General features: G+C 45.1%; 3 protein-coding genes and 2 long non-coding RNA genes across 6 annotated transcripts; 2 read left to right on the top strand and 3 right to left on the bottom strand.

Annotated features, from left to right (window-relative positions):
- Window positions 1-993: 993 nt before the first annotated feature.
- On the bottom strand, window positions 994-3,644 carry LOC125986706 (fibrinogen C domain-containing protein 1-like). Its single transcript, XM_049750531.1, has 6 exons — window positions 3,514-3,644; window positions 3,249-3,351; window positions 3,046-3,164; window positions 2,781-2,877; window positions 2,538-2,702; window positions 994-2,451 (listed from the first exon to the last, which is right to left on the bottom strand). The coding sequence occupies exons 1-6, from the start codon at window positions 3,520-3,522 to the stop codon at window positions 2,270-2,272; spliced, it is 675 nt and encodes a 224-aa protein (XP_049606488.1). The 5' UTR covers window positions 3,523-3,644; the 3' UTR covers window positions 994-2,269.
- A 397-nt stretch (window positions 3,645-4,041) lies between these two features.
- Window positions 4,042-5,833, bottom strand: LOC125986707 (uncharacterized). Its single transcript, XR_007487747.2, has 3 exons — window positions 5,486-5,833; window positions 5,289-5,362; window positions 4,042-5,037 (listed from the first exon to the last, which is right to left on the bottom strand). It is a non-coding gene; the product is annotated as an uncharacterized lncRNA (long non-coding RNA).
- Window positions 5,834-10,719: 4,886 nt separating this feature from the next.
- On the top strand, window positions 10,720-13,347 carry LOC125986705 (H-2 class I histocompatibility antigen, K-B alpha chain-like). Its single transcript, XM_049750529.2, has 4 exons — window positions 10,720-10,947; window positions 12,086-12,349; window positions 12,475-12,753; window positions 12,882-13,347. The coding sequence occupies exons 1-4, from the start codon at window positions 10,884-10,886 to the stop codon at window positions 13,190-13,192; spliced, it is 918 nt and encodes a 305-aa protein (XP_049606486.1). The 5' UTR covers window positions 10,720-10,883; the 3' UTR covers window positions 13,193-13,347.
- On the bottom strand, window positions 13,077-14,613 carry LOC137839697 (uncharacterized). The gene is made up of 2 exons (XR_011085771.1): window positions 14,362-14,613; window positions 13,077-13,186 (listed from the first exon to the last, which is right to left on the bottom strand). It is a non-coding gene; the product is annotated as an uncharacterized lncRNA (long non-coding RNA).
- LOC125986703 (probable C-mannosyltransferase DPY19L4) lies at window positions 13,659-18,651 on the top strand. Of its 2 annotated transcripts, none has more exons than XM_049750522.2 (18): window positions 13,659-14,041; window positions 14,129-14,245; window positions 14,392-14,516; window positions 14,600-14,690; window positions 14,757-14,878; window positions 14,964-15,109; window positions 15,178-15,301; window positions 15,384-15,518; window positions 15,575-15,706; window positions 15,784-15,885; window positions 15,991-16,064; window positions 16,178-16,459; window positions 16,534-16,690; window positions 16,835-16,891; window positions 16,956-17,038; window positions 17,098-17,230; window positions 17,556-17,714; window positions 17,786-18,651. In XM_049750522.2, the coding sequence occupies exons 1-18, from the start codon at window positions 13,966-13,968 to the stop codon at window positions 17,948-17,950; spliced, it is 2,280 nt and encodes a 759-aa protein (XP_049606479.1). In that variant the 5' UTR covers window positions 13,659-13,965; the 3' UTR covers window positions 17,951-18,651. The 2 variants fall into 2 exon arrangements, with proteins under 2 accessions (XP_049606479.1, XP_049606480.1); XM_049750523.2 differs by having other exon boundaries at window positions 13,661-14,041; window positions 16,534-16,654.
- The last annotated feature ends 137 nt before the right edge of the window (window positions 18,652-18,788 follow it).

The following is an 18,788-nucleotide window of genomic DNA, read 5'->3' as shown; positions in this document are numbered from 1 at the left end:
GTGCTCATTGATTAATTCCCTTGAATACATTTGATGAAACAAAACGATAACATATCTATAGTATTGATGTTGTGTGTGTGTGGACGTCAAGAAAACAAAAAAAAGGCCAAGAATGAACAAAATCGGCAAACGGAAACTCAGCATTATACAGCTATATCTTTTTTATACTGCCTCCTGGTGGTCGAAGCAACCAAGCAGAAGGCCCCTTCAACAAGTTAATCATTCATCTTCCGCCCATTCAATTGTGTAATGACTGCAGCGTCTATGAGATACAATATTATGGAGTGCCATTTTTCTTACTTTTTTTCACTCTATTCATATCAAGCAGTCTTTGAGAAAGAATTGAAAGAATTTGAATTGTTTATATCCGTGGTCACCATGGCGAACCAAGACCACCAAAGCGAGATGGAGGGGAATGGCAAAGCCCGAGCAAGGACCTGAAAGTGGCTCTTCGCATCATAACCCCTGGGAGAGAGGCCCGCTGAGTAAGGTCGCCTGCTATGTTCATTGTATCCGTTGTGACAAGTCGGCAGTGTGTGTGATGGACAAATAAGTCGTTTTCAAATCAGATGAGTAAAAACTGGTCAAATATTTAAAAGAAGAAAAAAAAAGATATTATTTAAATTGAAGATCATTTGCAATTCTAGTAATGACACACGTAGGTCTGACACCTACCTCGGCGTCCTTTTTACAGCGGCTTTCTCTCCCTAAGGTACGGGTGTCAAACTCAAGGCCTGGGGGCCAGATACGGCCCGCCACATCATTATCTGCGAAAGCGAAAACAAATTGTGCTTCAAATTCGTGTTTCCTTGCTAGAATTGCAAATGGTCTTCACTTTTAATAATATCTCCACCAGCTTTTACTCGTCTGATTTGAAAACGAGTTATTTGTCAGTTTGTTTTGTAGCTTTGACTGCATGTAATGCGAGGTGCTCATATATTCCACATCGTAAAATGCACGTGAAAAGAACAAATCAATCATCAAATCAAAGGATTATCAAGAGAAAGTTTAATGAATACGGGAAAAAAGTGACACATCTCAATTGTTCGTAGAAACGACAACAATTCCACTCGCCGTTTCTCATTCAAGCGAGAATGATGCCGTCGCAAACCTTTTTGGATTGTAAAGAAAAGAAAAGAAAATGCAACCAAACTACTAAAACACTTCAAAGATATTCAACACAACATAACTGAACGATGATTACGGGGACCCTTACTTTAACAGTCCTTACTCACGTGAGAATACATTCATGTATGAATAAAACATCCATATTCAATACATGTTGATGATCCATCCATCCATCCATCCATCCATCCATCCATCCATCCATCCATCCATCCATCCATCCATCCATCCATCCATCCATCCATCCATCCATCCATCCATCCATCCATCCATCCATCCATCCATCCATCCATCCATCCATCCATCCATCCATCCATCCATCCATCCATCCATCCATCCATCCATCCATCCATCCATCCATCCATCCATCCATCCATCCATCCAACCTTGTGACATCAACAATGATAAACCATGTTTGAGAATATTCAACTGAAACGACGCAAAAAGGAAGAAAATGAAACTTAACTCAATATTCAACGCAACCTAACTAAACAATGGTTATGGGTGGCTACCCTTACTTGAACAGATGTCATTGTAAAACACTAACTTAACACATAATCAGTCGTAGCTAACCTATGCTTATGGCCACTCCTTATGCTAACAGATGTAAGGGATTTTATGATAGCAAAGCAAAACATCCTAAAATGATCCAAAAGTGAGCGTGTGTGTGTGTGTGTGTGTGTGTGTGTGTGTGTGTGTGTGTGTGTGTGTCATTCAAAACAGGTCGTGTTTTCCGACTCAATAATTTTTGACTAACGACGGATTGACCATGTCACATCAGTCTAAATTTGGCACCGTCTGCTGGTGAAATTTTGAACTGCAACAGCGCCAAACTGCTTTTTAAAAAGAATTCATTTGGAGGAACTAACTTCCAACTAACCGTTTGTCAGGTCTCTCACGTGTCAAGCTTCTGGTGAAATTCGAAATTGCACTTGAGCCCATTTGCCCGGGCCAAATCCGACACACATTTGCGCACCGCCATCTTACTTGACGAGCGCTGCGCAAATGGGTGACGGCGGGCAGCGCCCACGTGATCCCACGGGGATGCCGTTCCCAGGCTCCGCCGGCTGACCGCTCACTTTCTGGGCCGGATCTTCATCTCCACAAATCTCAGGCAGGCAATCCCTGATCCCCCAAAATAATCTCAAAATGCTTCGGTAGCGCAACTGCCGGTTGCCTTGTACACCCCGTTCAAGTTGGACTTGTAACAGCTGTCGTACCACCAAGCTCCCTTAACCTTATAGGCGCAATTGCCACCCTCCCACTTGTCTTGGTCGCGGTCTTTGGTGGTGAACTTCATCCCATAATGGTAGGCCAATCCATCACCTGCAAAGCACACAAACTTGCTTTTGAGCACACGCAGGCGGCGCAGGCTCTCGAGTGTGCCCCTCCCCCCGGGCAGGAGTCGCTACCTGCATTTCCAGAGTAGCCGCTCACAAGCAGCGGGTAGCCGTCCTTCTCGTGGCCCACCGAGAAGTCGTCGTAGAGAGCGTAGTAATTGCGGCCGTCGAATGCGGTGACGTCGATCCGCAACTGGTAAGCGCCCGAGGCCGTCAAAGCGTGGATGTTCTGCAGGCCTGCAAACACGCAAAGGCGGCGGCGTCACGTCACGCAAACCACAAAGGCTTGACAAGAAGGGTGTCTTTGTTTCCGACCGAGCCAATGCTCTCCGGCGAGGTCTCCAAAGCCTTTTCGATAGTCGTTCCAACCCCGATAGAAGTCGACGGAGCCGTCCTTTCTCCTCTGGATCACCTGCAAACGAACACGCACGCACACCATCAGCGGAGCAAACGAGCATGACTGGCCAACTGGACGTTCAGCATTGAAGAAAAGTGCCAACTTTATTGGGGAAGGCATCACGAGGGGAACTTTGGGGTGTTATTTTTCGGGGGGGGGGGGGGGGGGGGGTCAGGCACTTACGGTCCAGCCTCCCCCGTCCAGGTTCATGTTGCAATAAGCCTCGAACCTGTCGGACCCAATAAAGAAGGTATGGATTCCATCTTGGAACATGACCTCACTGCAGTCTCTGGGCATGAGACCTGAAGCATATAAAAAAAAAACATGTGGGAGCGCAAAATAGATGCCCGCTTTAAACAAAGTGGACACGCTCGCTCGCTAGCGACCTTGGAGTTGCTTGCTAAGTGTGAGCTGATCCACCACCTTCTGCTGCAGGCTGGACAAAGCCAAACTGAAGTTGTGTAACTCCTTGGTCTCTTGTGACAGCTCCTGCGCACCAAGCGTTTGAAATAACTGAAATGAGATCTCCAACTGGGACACTTTGTTTGCATCTTTCAACAATACTTTTGTTCTTATTCAAAGGAGATAGTAGTTTGTGTGTAAGAGGAGGGAGGGAGGGAGGGACGTTAAGTCCTGAAATGTCCACCTCACCTGAGACATGTTCTTGTAGTCCGTCTCCAGATCTTTCAGTGTCAGATTCAGAAGGTCTTTGTTGCTGCGAATCTCCTCCCACTTTGGCCTGCAGGCTCTGACTCTTCTCCAGGTCGCTGGAAATGGCGGTGTGACTCGCCTTCAGCTCTGCCAATGCCGTCTGACCTGCCTCCTGACCTGCCTTCAGCTTTGCCAATGCGGTCTGCAGCGCCGCCCAGTGGCAGGCTAAGTCGCTGCAGTTGTGGTCCGGGATGCTGTTGGGCAAAGTCGCCACCAGCGCGCCCAGCTCTTTGACGATGTCCTGAGGCCTTGGAACACATAAAGGGTATACATGAAGCTGCCATCCTTTGTGAGGAATGTAACTTGTGGCGGTCAAGTGTTTGTTCATTGCGTGCGCGCGTGCGTTCGTGCGTACCTGTTCCAGTGAAAGAAGACGATGTTTTGGATGACAAGCACGACCAAGAGGAGCGTCGGGACCACCACCAGAATGGAGCCCCAGCGTATCTGAACAAACTGAACGCAAACGTCGTCACAGGCGGCGGCGGCGTCTCTGTCTCTCTCTCTCTCTCTCTCTTTCTGTCTCTCTCTCTCCCCCGACGGAGCGAACGACTTGCAAATGCTTTCAACTCGACCACGGCATTAGTCAAGCGCGTGCGCGTCCGATGCGTACCTTGGGCTTTGGTGGTTCGCCGATCAGTTTCTGGGTGCTTTGGTTCATCTCGAACCACTTGTCATTTGCCATTTTGTGCTCTCCTTCTATTCTTGCTTACTCCGTACGAATGTCCCGAGCTTGTTTGTTCTGCGTGCGTCTAATGCCGTATTTTGTGTTTAGCCAAGTGACGTGAAGTTTTCTTTCCACTTGACGTTGGTTTTGACCTTGTTTGCGGCAACGAGATGGGACGAGATGGGGCTCGGTCGGTACATTATTGCGCGAGAGCGCGAAAGCCCGACAGAAAAGGAACGGGCTGTACACAACACAAAATGCGACGCCGAGCAAGTTCAAGGTCTCATTGACAATATTTCATTGATTGATCGGTTGGTTGATTGATCGGTCTTTATCTATCTATCTATCTATCTATCTATCTATCTATCTATCTATCTATCTATCTATCTATCTATCTATCTATCTATCTATCTATCTATCTATCTATCTATCTATCTATCTATCTATCTATCTATCTATCTATCTATCTATCTATCTATCTATCTATCTATTTTTTCATTCATCTGTACATGTACTTTTGGACTGATGGATTCATTCCTGTATTTCCTCATTTATTTATTAGACACTATTAGATTACTAGACACTTGAAAAATTAGAGGGAACATTGGTGCCGACACCGTGAGTTTGATTTCCACGTTTGACGCTGTGAACGTGTGCGTGTGTGAGAGAGTGACCAAAAACAAAAAGCGCATGTGTATATGAGTGTGCAAGGAACAATAAAGAGGAGCAATACCAAACGCCACCACGGTGTGGTGTCTTGTCTCCGATTAGATGGACGTTGAAACGGCAAACCCAACCGACTGGAACACAAAAAAAGACAAGAGTAGAGCTCTGAGGAGAAAGCCAGCCAAGGCAAAGCCATGTAACGCGGCGAGCCCGGCGCTATTTCAGAAAAAAAGGACGGCAAACGGCAGCAGACTTTGTCGTCGAGTAATCATAACAATACATTTGATTGATAAGGCGCCTTTCAAAGCACTCAAGGTCGCCGTACAGACATAAAATAGCGTTTTAAAAAAAAGACTGGAGTAGAGTGATGGATAAGCTGACTCACGTCTCTGACTGGCCGACGGCCACAGGCAAAGATGCTCCTCCGGACACGCCGTCGTCAGTGGTCGCGGAACGGTCCTAAGTCCAGAAGAGGGACAAAGGTGTGAATTCAAATGGCGGAAGTTAGACGATTTGCAGTCTTGTACGCTGTTATCAAAGAAGTTAAAAGACTTCTGAAGACATATTGACAGTATTGTATACCTTGTTACAAAAAGTGGTTATAATAACAATAAAGCAACAGGATGTTGACTTCTGCTATGGTCAATTGTGACCACTAGAGGTCCCTGGTTAACCAAGGTTAACAACGGAACGTCGCATCTCCGTGTGTTACACGCGCACACACGCGCGCACACACTCACCGTTCTACGTTACACGTGCTTATAGATAATAAATTCAGTTGGAAAGCACATATAATGTATATCAAATCAAAAATTTCCAAATCACTAGCAGTATCGTATAAAGTAAAAGACCTTATAAATCAGTCATCATTACATTCCTTGTACTGCTCCTTCATACTCCCATACATCATTTACTGTGTGGAGGTGTGGGACAATACATACAAAACAAACACAGATCCAATCTTTATTTATTAAATTGATATTTTAAAAAAAGCATTACGACTTATAATGTTCATTATAGAGAACCATCTAACCCTCTTTTTATTAAACTGAACTCACTGAAATACGACGACCTAGTCGACTTCAAAACCATCCTACTCATGTACAAAATAAGAAATAATCAATTGCCAAACAGTATCCAGAGGTTGTTTGAGTGGAGGGAAAGTACCTCTTATTTAAGAGGAACACTTATGTTTAAAAGAGATTTGGTAAGAACAAACTTAAAGTTACATTGTATAACAGTTAGAGGTGTGGAATTAGGAACAGCGGCGGTGAAGAACTAAACCGTAGTACCTTACCTAAGTTTCAAAAAGATGTCTAAGGACAAAATGTTGACGGGATACCGTAACATGCCGTGAAGTTGTTTAAGTTGCTTTTGTATTTATTTTGTGTTTATTTATTGTATATATTTGACGATGGTCAAATCTTGACAGAATCAAAGACATATGTAGTTACAAGGGGAAGAGTCAGATAAGCTTAGGCTTCCTTCTACTCCCTTTTGAAAAAATATGAATTAATGTTTACATTTTCAATATTGATACAATATTCTCTGCATGTTGTTTATACTATTATTGTACTATTTACATGTATGAAACCATTTTCGAATGTTCTAATCATAAAGTATCCACTTAAATGCTTTCATGTACATTGATTGACACGCAGAATAAATGTACGGTTGAGAGGGTGCGGTCACGCAATGGCGGCCCTGCCACTAGGCAGACAAGGCCAAAAAGATCTCTTTTTTTAATGATTATTCTCTTTCAAAGTTGTTCTAACTCATATCAATATTGGATTTAAAGGATCAAATAAAACGGAGGGTGCCTTTTCTGAATGATATCAAAATATGCATTGATATGAGTTCAAACAACTTAGAAAGAAAATGATCATTAAAAGATGTTGGGGTTTTCTTGTTCTTTTTTAGGCCGAGTGTAAGGGCTGCCTTTGAAGAAACCGATCAAGCTTCCTAAGTGCTGACCAAAGTTTTGATAGTCACACACACGCACGCATGCACTATAAATTATGCAATTACAACCTGCATGGTCTGAAGCTCCATCACTCCTTTGCAGTCGGGTCAGCGTGTTGATGGCAGCAGAGGAAGGCTGGTGGCAGTGTGCTTAAAAATAGTTGGCTCCAAAATGACACACACGCCCTTTGAATGAAACGGCCAGGGCGTCACTGAGCCGGAAACATTTGGCATCAACAGCGTCTGGTCAGAAAAATTTCTTCAAGGGAGTTCGAAGAAAACGAAACCTAACTCTCTCGCACGCGCATGCACACACACACGCACTCATGCACGCGCACACGCGTGCACACACACACACACACACACACACACACACACACACACACGCACGGGCAAGAAGAAGAAAATGGTGGAATCGGTAAAATTCCAATTGACGGCGAGGAAACTGTGAATGACCTTATATGGAATCAACCTGTGCTGGAAATGAGGGAAGAGGCGGAGAAAAGAAGACGAAACTTAACTCCCAAACACACCGATACTTATTAAGGAAACCTTGGTTCTCAAATTGATACTTTTCTTGTGATGTTGGGAAAATAGCTTTGGTATTTGCCTGTTGCCGATTGATGCCTGGATGCAGGCAAGTGCCACCCACGTCGAAGGGAGCTGGACGGTCATTTCGCTGCTCTCTTGCATTGTCGCTGAAGAAGGAAAAAGAATTTTCTTTCACGAGATAGATCATCACCAAACAGTTTGGAGATGCTGAATCATTTCAGGGAGTGTACAGTCAGTCCACGTGCTGCCTGCCACTTGGCCAGGCAAGCTTGTTTTTTTTTTTTTTTACTCAAGTGCGGCCCACGTCAAAAGAGTCCACATCCAACTTTTCCTGTTTTTTGTTGGGTCTTTTCTTTGAACTAGCAAAGGAGGACATGTTGGAATTTCACACCTCATAAAACAAAGCTACAGAATCATCTCAGTGACTATCAGTTCCTCTCCGCCCGCTGGCTGGCTCGCTCCTCAGCAACCTTGGAAGAGCGCGTTCCCGCGGAGACCCTTTGTACGTGTGCACGTCTTTGCCCGACGGAACACGATATTACTTGGGCCACCTTTGTCCAGACTTTGGACACCACTTTGATTTCATTGGGGATGGGAGAGAGGGGAAGCGAGCAAAAAAAGAGCCACAACCTTTGGGGTCACTTCAACCTACGTTTTCAAGTGACGCCAAGTCGTGTGTCAAAGTACTTGATTTTTTTTGTTTTTGACTCGACATCAGTCAACGTGGAATCAGCTCGTGACAACGTTGACTGACTGAAAGATCAAAAACATTGGCTCACTCAATCGGTCGACATTTTCGGATCACATCAGGGGGGTTGCTTGCGAGAAAAGTCAAATGAGCAGGTTGTCACGTTAAATGCAGGCAAGCAGGAAGGAAGGATGGCTTCCTAAAAGACACTGGCGGTTTGGAACCAAGGGGGTGTCGTGTCCAGTGGCGTGCCGGGAGCCATTTTTCAGTTTCAAATGCAACGGGCCCAATGGCAGAATAATAGAATACCGCTGTGTCACTTGACTCCACTATTTAAGCACTGACAATGGGGGAAAGATTTCATCCTAAAAATACGTACGTACATCATCCAACACATCATTAAGATGGTTTAGCAGGCTACTGTAGCCTTTGAATGAGGTTTTATGTTGCATTATCCATATTATTTTCCACGACTCAAACGATATGCAGTATATTTATCTTCTAAAATGCAAGGCGAATCGCTCGCTCGGAGAGCATCCGAGACTGATATTAGCGTACGAATTAGCCCGTGTTGTGCCCTCAGCTCCTAAGCCTGGCTGGCTTTTTACCATTTTCCTCTGCGGTTTTCCTCAGACACACTCACTAGATACTTTCAGTTTCAATTGAGTAAAATATGAAAGACTAATTTGAAACTAAGCGTCTGGCCAGCGGTGGTAAAAAAAAGTCAATAGCTGTTTGGGGAATGGCGTACATTGTTAGTTTTTGTGAAGCCTTTCCAACATCATACAGAATAGGCGATAAGCGATTTCAAATAAAGTCGTTCAGTCTTAATTTTGGGGATCTTTTTATTGCGTCGCGACTGATAAGACGGACCACCGGGAAAACAGGAGGGGCATTAGTGCGAGTAATGAGCAGGTCATGAAAGCAACACTAAAAGCGCTTCAAACAAACTGAATAGTTCACCCGGCACTCGGCTTTTCCACATCCAATATGGCGGCGAGGCTAATTACCAGTAGAACCAGTTTCGCCACACCGTAGATCAGGTATGGGCAAACTACGGCCCGCGGGCCACATCCGGCCCACGGGACCGTTTAATCCGGCCCGCCAACCCTAAATAAATTGTATTATTAAACTTTTTTTTTTTTTTTTCTCTCGGTCATTTTGCCTGCAATGACTGCGTTTCCCCAGTAGATGGGGAACCACTCGCCTGCGCATTTACTACCGGAAGCCGTGTCAGAAAGCTCGGTGCACACTCACAAGTGCGTGTACGTACTCAATATACGGAAATGGCGCACTCGCGCTCTATTTGTATCAGTGCCGAATTTAGAGCGTGGGCTGTGACGACAGCATTCTGGTAATTTGCGCGCCGAGCTTTCGGATACAGTTTTACGCTAAAGCCACCCACAAACCTTCCTCTGGAATCCTTCCATTAAAATGAGTCGCCCAAGGAAAAGCAAGGTGGACACTGAGTGCCGAGTGTTTAAAAAGAGTGGCCAATTTGGCTCGACGTACGCGACGTGACGTTCAGCCACATGAACATCAACATCAACCCGTCACAGATGTAGGTAAACGGACCAACACCTCGGATCTCTCCTAAGAATTGCCACAACAAATTTTACTCCAGACTATGACACACTAGCAAAAAAAGGGAGACAACACTGTTCCCACTGAAAATGAAGGGGAGGCTTTCAAGTTTGTTGTAAAAAAATGCATTTTGAATATGATCCGTACAAATAGCAGGGATTGAAACTAGCGACCATTCTCATTTTAAAACAATGCAGGATGCTCAAGGACATTGATGCACCACCTATTTGTGACTAATCTTAACCTGTAAAGTTCTTAAGGCTTACTTTAAGGAAGTGTTTCCCGTTTCCTCACCTCTGTTACCAGGTGTTTGTGAGTTAAAACTCTGCTCTGATTTTCAGATACCCCTCACCGTGTTGCCGTTTTGATTACTTTATTTAGATGTATGCTTTCACCGATTCTTCAAGATGATATATTTGGTCAGAATGTTTGCCGTTTGATGTGATCTCATAAGATAGACATCTTTCATTAATCTGACCTGCAGGCACTGAAGTGATGGAGACTGTTCTTCATAATAACAGTGTCGTATTTTATGAGAATCACTGATAGCAGTTTTTTAGGGATGGTTTTTTTTTTTTTAATGCTGTTAATAAATGCATTTGTTTTCAAAAAACTTATTTGAATACCCATGCTTTACTACCTACTAAAGGCCAAAACCTTTTATGCAATGACCTTTACAGGTCGTTTATATTACTTCACACAAACACTACATCCATCTGCTCCTGGTTCGGCCCCCCAGTCAAAATTTAGAACCCAATTCGGCCCGCAAGTCAAAAAGTTTGCCCACCCCTGGCCTAGCCTCTTCTTTTGAACACGTACGACGTCCATTATCCAAACTCGCACCGCTGCCTAGCCGCACCGAATTCCGCGCCCGACATAACGAACACCCCTTCCTGCACCCCTTGGGGCGGGTGTCAATTGATGTAAACCAATGGTCTTTCCCTCCTCACACGCTCTTTCCGTGAGTGGGCTGGCCTGTCTCTGACAGGCGTGCCGCCCCCTCGGAATCATTTAAAGAGAGAAACCAGCGCTTGAGGATCCTCCCGGTCAATCCGGGCAGTCCAGAAGAATAATCCAAGGCTGGCGCTTCGGGAATATTCCCGGTTCTTCCGATGGTCAGTCCGGGGCTCCGGGCGTGCTCCACATCTTTGTCTTCCTTGCTCAACGACGGAAACATCGTGAATAAACGCAGCAATGCTTGGAAAGAATTTACTTGGATTATTCGTTGCGGCCGTGCAAATATACAGCGTGACGCCTGGTAAATTGTGCTTTGCTTACAACTCGTTTCCTTGAGATTGACACTATTAATTTTGGACTGATGCGTTTTTTATTTGTTTGTGAAATTGTCTTCACATGTCTGCTGCGTCAACATTTTATGAGCGGAAAATTCTTTCACCTGAACACTCGTTTCCTCATAGTGAGACGGGAACACAATGCTGTTATCATAACTTTTGGAATACTTAGTTCATAAACTTAAAAGTGACACAAATCAAGGTGATGTAAACCTGCATGAATATGCATTTGATTAATTATGGAAAAGCTTGTGTACAGTAATGAAATGTTCGACAGTAGAGTCTTTGCCATTACTGATGAACATTTCACGGTAACGGCAATCAAGTTGTATCTTTCTGTCACGTCGCCCCCAACTGCTCCACTATGTGTCTGTTGTCTTGGTTTCTGTCTGTGTGCTCGCCCCTCCCCTCCTGTGTGCCCATGATCAGTGTGATTGTTCCCACCTGCCTCTCGTTACCTGTCTTGTATAAAAGTCCTGTCTGCCCCTCTCTCCCTGTCGGATCATTGGTATTGGTATTGGTATTGGTATTGGGTTTGGTTTTGGTCACTGGTTTTGGTTCCTGTCGTTCGGTGTGTCGTCCTGTCTTGGTGCCGTCATGTCCTGCTGTCTTGTTCCACGTCCCGGTCAGTCAGTGAAGTTATTGTTTAAGTCATGTCAGTTTACCGAGTCTGTATTTTGAGTTACTTCAATAAACCCTGGTCCAAGCTGCACTTGGTCGTCCTGCTCCATGCTCCACCCGACCGTGACACTTTCAGAGAAAAACACTCCTGAATAGACAATATATGATCAATTACGTTATTGGAATTGTTTTTGGCAAATTAAAGAGAATAGTTAAAAAAAGTTGTGCAATTATATTTCTTTCATAAGTGGATTTAAATTGCTGATGAGGGACATCCCGCTGGAATCTTGCATATTTATCAACAACCAGCAGAAAACAAACAATTGTTAATTCACTGACAGGTTTGAGCGAAAGAATGCGCTTGGATAAACATCAACTCCAACATGTCAAGTGCTGCAATGTTCCAACTGCAGACAAAGTCATTGAAAATATGAATTGCACAATGTAAAAACAGAGCAAGATCATGTGCGTCATGTCTTTCAGTCATTCACACGTTCAATTATTTCAAGATGGGCTCTCAAGTTGCAACGCTACCAGAGTACTTGGTGATGGCGTATGTTGACGGCGTTCAGATTCTGCAGTTTGACAGCTACCATAGGGAAACGAAAGCAATACATGACTGGGTGAACAAAATCACAGAAGATGATCCGGACTTCTGGAAGAGAGAGACGGAGTTCAATATTGGGAATGAGCAGGTCATGAAAGTCAACATTGAAACCGCTAAAAAGCGCTTCAACCAAACTGGAGGTTTGTTTTCGTCAGCTCGTAAAATTCATTTCATGTGCTGGTCCACTTCATGACGAATAAACAGACGTGTCATTGGTGGCTCCTCTCCGATTACCGTCACTGAATCTTGTATGCGATTCTTTCAGGTGTTCACATGATTCAGGTGATGAGAGGCTGTGAATGGGACGATGAGACGGCTGAGGTTGATGGTTGGCAGCACGTCCGTTACGACGGAGAAGACTTCCTATCATTTGAGGCGAAGACGATGACATGGATCGCAGCAAATCCACAAGCTTTCGTCACCAAATTGAAATTGGACCAAATAGACGGGTTGAATGAAGTCAGGAAGAATATCCTCACTGAGGTGTGTCCTTTTGAGTTGAAGAAGCATGTGAGCAACGGAAGGGACTACCTGACGAAAACCGGTACGTTGTCTTCTTACACCTTCTCTCAACCTCACACACACACACTTTCTGTCTTTCCTTCCTTCCCATTATCTTCATCTTTCGTGCTCTTCTTACGCGTTTCCCTCCATCTATGAACCTGCGTGCAGAGATTCCCAAGGTGTTTCTCCTGCAGAAGACACCTTGCTCTCCGGTCACCTGCCACGCCACGGGTTTCTACCCCAAGACATCGACCCTCTTTTGGAGGAAGAACGGCGAGGAGATCCACAAGGACGTGGAGATGGGGGAGACCCTCCCCAACCACGACGGAACCTTCCAGACCTCGGCCCACCTGAAAGTGGAGGTGACGCCCGCCGCGGAGCGGGAGTACGAATGCGTGTTCCGGCTGGCCGGCGTCTCGGAAGACATCGTCATCAAGCTGGACACCGGAAGCATCCTGAGCACTCTGGATGACCTATAAAATAATCTTTCATAACTAAAAAACCATAGCAACACAAACGAAAATTTTTGCTGCACAAACCAGCACAAACGAAACAGACTATTTTCCTTAAATTTTGCCTGGGCTGGGGGGCCAGCTTCACGCAGGTAAACTAAACTGCAGGATTTTGATTATGTCCATTTAATGATTGTGCTACACGCAGTAATATTTTAGGCTTTTTATGTAGAATAGCAAAATAAGTAAAATGAACAACCCAATGCTAAATAATGTTACTATAACCACTATTAACATTGCTAAACTAGTACCGCAATCATAGAATTACGCGCCGATAAACATTTTCAAAAACGACTAATGAGTGTTAATCGTTATGTATTTTAATAATTTGCTTAATCGGTTTGCGCATGCGTAAAACCGATGCGTACCTTCGCCGCCGGTTTTTACGTGCAGACCCGTATACACAAGTGACCAAATCCGCCCATTTGCGCATGCCCAGATTAATTGCCGGCGGCCCAAAACTTCCGGGATGAGGCCAGCTGACTGTCCTATTTCTTGGTGTAAATCGTCGCATAAATTGTTTTGTGAAACTGACACTGTTATTATTAGTAAAAAAATAAAATAAAATTGTCCGTTTAAAAATTAACAATATTTTCGAGAGTCTGGCGTTTTTCCTGTCGTTTCGTGTTGACCGATGTCAGCTAGCCACCTGCTAACTGGCTGGCTCGTTAGCATGTCGCCTTTGCAGAACACCAGATAATATTTTAGGTCCTTGGAAAAAATAGTTATTTCTCCTTGCCATGACCGAGTTGCAACGTCGAACGTCGGATCGTTTCGAGGTGGCCAAAGAAGAGGAGGAAGAACCTCGACGTGTCGGTAAGTGTAGCTCGAAGCTAACTCAGCATGACATTGTTTACTGTTTTTAGCATCGGCCCACAAGTGTTTTTCCTCCACCTGATAAAGTCGAAGATGATGAGGCTGAAGAGAAGCCCAAAGACGAGCAGGAAAAACACAGTGAGGAGAAAATGGACGATTCAAACAAACAAGAGTCAACAGTCAAAGCAGCCAAACGTCCTGCGTGTGAGTCCATTTCTTTTGTATCAAAAATTGTCTTGTAGTGTTAATTATTGGTATTTATGGAAACAATGTTAGCACAACAAAGCAAACATATGAGATGTGATTTTACTAAAATATACCCCCATGTTGATGACACATTGTCTCTGCAGTGAGCGCTGTTCAGCGTGTACTGAGGCTCCTGTTCGGAAGCTTGGCGGCGGTGGCGTGCGGCACGCTGTACGCCGCCTACCTCTCTGCATTTCACGAAAGGAAGTTCTGGTTCTCCATGAGGCAGGTATGTTCCAACAACTTGAATTTACTTTTGCGCTTGCATATGCTACCAGAGTCTTGTTTACGTGAGGTGTTTTCCTGTCTCAGGAAGTGGAGCGGGAGCTGACGTTCCAAGGTGGCAGCGCAATCTACTATTACTACTACAAACGTATGGTGGCGGCGACGTCTTTCGATAGAGGTGCGTCTTTTCTCTCCCTCGCTCTTATTGGGAAACCAACAAGTCACACGTGTGTGCATGTGACAGCATTCCACGAGCTGACGAAAGACGACGGGACTCTGGCGGGACAAACCATCAACGCTGTGGAGCGCCTGTCTCTGTATCCCGAAGTCATCACCAGCTACATTTACAGAGTCTCTGGCAGCCAGGTCAGCTTTAAAGAGGACATTTTATAGAGAAGGTGTGGATTTAAATTTGTGGTTAGGTCGAACGTGACGATTCCGGCCCTGGCAGGACATCGTGGAACCCATCTACTTCTACGTGGGCACGGTGTTGGCACTCCAGGCAGTCTACGCCACTGCGCTGTTCGCCTGCAGCTGGCTGATGAGCGGCACCTGGTTGGCTGGCATGCTGACAGTAGCCTGGTACGTCATCAGCAGGTTGGTTCCGCACGGATGGCATCGGTCAGAGACGTTCTCGGTCGTTGATCTTCCCGTACCCGTCCCAGACCTGACGCCACCAAAGTGGAGCAGGCGGTTCCTCTACGAGAGAATTGGGCCCTGCCTTGCTACGCCTGCCAGGTGGCGGCGCTCACCGGCTTTCTGTGTAACTACATTGGCTTGGCAGCTGAGGTGAGAACAATATTTTGCTTGAATTCCACATTTGTTCAACTTTGAGTACGTTCCCCAAGTAAAAGGCACAACTTGCTTCCAGCATTTGTGCTACCTGACTGTGAGTGCCACCACTTTCACCTTACTGCTGGTGTGGGAGCACAGCCACTACGTGCTCTTTGTGCAAGCCTTCTGCCTTTTCGTACTGGACTCGTTGGACCTGGTGTCGCCTCGTAAGGTACGACGCCGCTTTCTTCCGCTTGCTCGACCTTTCTAAACCACTTCCTTGTGCAGCTGTCCGACATCCACAAGTTGTACGTCAGCTCCTTGCTGCTGGCCTTCTTCCTCCATTTTAACAACGCGGCGCTGCTGACTTCGCCGCTGCTCAGCCTCCTGATTGGCTGCGGGCTGGCGAGGTTCCTCCAGGTAGCGTCGCTGTGCCCCTTCAGAACCACCCCCGTTATTCGTCTGACAACGTGATGTAACAACTTTGTCGTTTCTAGCAAAAGATGAAGAAGGGCCCTCTGGTGGCCAGAATGATGAAGCTATTCCTTCATTTCCACCTGGTCTTCACCACCGCCATCACCTTCAACTATTTAGTCAAAGTGCGTCGATTGTTTTGCTCATGATCGGTTTATTATCCGATTGTTATTAGTGTTTTCTGTTGTGCTACTTAAAAAAAAATACATGTGTACTTTCTTAACTTGCAGAAAGTCGTGCCTGTAGGTGAAGGTGAATTTGTCTTGAAATTCCTGGAGGTGAAGTTTGGGCTCAATACGACAAAGTAAGTAGCACAGATTGTTTAGGGGACTTTTTGACCAGTTGGAGGTATAATGCTGAGGAGAAATATAGGGAAATAAAAAAAAAAAAATAATGCTTGCATTGGGTGTTTTGCAGCGACTTTGTGAGCAACTTTCTGGTGTGCCAAGAAAGTCTCCAGTCTCCCGGTCAAGATTTGTTCCTGCGCCTCACTCAGACGTCAGTTCTGCCTTTCTACCTGTTGGTGCTCGCCGTCTGTGGGGTGTCGACGCTGCAGGCCGTCTATGCCAGATTCAGCGGACAACCGACACGGAACGTCGAGCGACAGCCGCAAGACGGATATGTGGGCGAGCGTCCCGAGGTGGCCTACCACGTCTTTCACACGCTCACCTTCGGTGGCCTGACACTGCTATTTGACGGGTAGGATGAAAACACAGGTTGCGGGTTGTTAGATGTGCACTCGCTAGTGCAAACGTCTTTTCTTCCCCGCAAAGGATGAAGTACTTCTGGACACCGTACATGTGCGTGTTTGCGGCGTTTGGCGTGTGCTCGCCGGATCTGTGGATGACCGTCTTCAGGTGGCTCAGGCTCAAGTCAGTCCACCCTCTTGTACTGGTGAGAGGCCTTCAGGCTATCACAAAAATGATTAAGGTCATTATATTAAAAATGATTAAATAGATTTTTTTGACATAGCAATTTGAATATAAAATGGGTATTTTTTAAGACTGGAATAAAATAATAAGAATGAAACAATTATGATGATGATAATGCAATTTTTTTGTTGCATACTTGTAGTCATTAATCCTGAGCATCGCCGTTCCGACAATCATCTGCTTCAGCCTGTGGCGAGAGGTGAGACTTTGATGCAAATATTAATGAGAATATTAACAATAATTGTCTTCATTGTCCTCCGCAGTACTGCCCCCGCGTGCTGGCCGACCTGTCGGAGCTTCAGGAGTTCTACGACCCTGACGCTGCCGAGTTGATCGGCTGGATCCAGTGAGTCTTGGGTCTCGTGAGCGTTTCCACAACATGGTCACGGTCTCCCCTCCTTGTAGAACTCACCTTCCAGCGGCGGCCGTGTTCGCGGGCAGCCCTCAGCTCCTGGGCGCCATCAAGTCGGACTCCGGCGCCGCCGTCACCAGCTTGCCACTGTACTCTGATGTGGACATGCTGAGGAGGAGTGAAGACGTGAGTCACAATTATACTTGAAGGACAGTGGTCTGAATTTCATTTACCTTAATAAAGTGATGATGTAAGGACTAATCATAATCCCCAAATATTTTTTGGTCTACTAATTTTCAGATATAGACAAGTAATACTGTATTCACACATATATTCTTTATCAACTACAGAAAATGACTAATATTTCTGCAGCTTACTGAAGAGCGGTGACCATGTCCACATTACGATATTGTGTCTGTTATACTGCCCCCACGTGGCCAAGATGTGCAAAGAATTGAAGCAAAAACTGGCAGAAAAAGTTTAATTTCTCTTTTTCATCAATGCATTTCAGAACTACCAGGTATACTCCATGCGCTCCGCTGAGGAGGTCTACAAGATTCTGACCTCCCGCAAGGCAAACTACGTGATCGTGGAAGAGTCCCTATGCAACGATTTCACTCTGGACCAGGGCTGCCGCATCAAGGACCTACTGGACGCCGCCAACGGACACGTGAGTCTTGCGCCCACACTTGGCTTTCGACTCCGGTGCGATCTCTGCCCCCTCCGATCCTTTCCCTGCAGGTGGTTCAGGACAACGGTGAGACGTATACCTTCTCCAGACACCGCCGCTTCTGCCAGGAGATCAAGAGCAACCGCTCGCCGTATACCAACTACTTCACCCGCGTCTTCTGGAACCGCTCCTATCATGTCTACAGAGTCAACGCAGTCATATCCTTCCAGTATTAACAGAAAACGACACAACTTGAGCGTCTTAATGATATTCGTGAGATCCGTGTACTAGTATGCACTTTGGCGTCACTCGAGCAGCACGGCTGCATCTTATGTTCAAATGGTTCTCCAGTAAAGTTAATCTTTACGTATTGAAACATGCCATAATGCAGTTTGTCCTTAAAAAATACTCTTTGACTGGCCATACTGTTAGATATAACTATGTATATGCTCCTGAAACAAAAACAACAAATGTATGAATAATGGCCAGTCAGAAAAAGTACACCTTTTTTTTGGAAGGGTGTGCGGGACACTGTAGTCTTTATACTGTAATTTATAAAAATGTGCATTTACTGTTTTTGTCTGCTGAATCTCAATGGGATGCCAATATTGTCTCCACATCAGTCGTAGATAAGGACGGTTGCCAAGTTACGTAATCAAATACACTTGTTTTCACATAATTTGAACATGATGATTTTTGCTGCATTTTTTGCTAAAGGGCCAATTCTACATATTGTTGCGTTAACAGTGCCTCAATAAAGTGAAATGTGTGTTTTGGGGACTGGTAATGATATTTTGCCTTTATGCGTCTATCGGTTTTGATGCCTTATATGCTGAGTTGTCCGTCCCACCTCGACGTTAGCTTTCATTGAACTATTATTTACGTTTTTGTCCTTTCAACCTTTTGTCCAAATAAACTTTTGTATGACCTAGTGTGACCTTTTTGTTTTATTATACTACCAACGATGTTAAAGATTCAAGGTATTGAGTTTATATATGGTAAATATTCTCATTTACATATGTGAATATGTAAACAGTCAAAATATTTTAATTTCGTTTTGACGCGCTATAAATA

This window comes from Syngnathus scovelli, chromosome 19 (genome assembly GCF_024217435.2).
Source record: "Syngnathus scovelli strain Florida chromosome 19, RoL_Ssco_1.2, whole genome shotgun sequence".
Taxonomy (NCBI): Eukaryota; Metazoa; Chordata; class Actinopteri; order Syngnathiformes; family Syngnathidae; genus Syngnathus; species Syngnathus scovelli.
The sequence above is the reverse complement of the archived record's forward strand: the minus strand, read 5'-3'. Positions and strand labels throughout refer to the sequence as shown.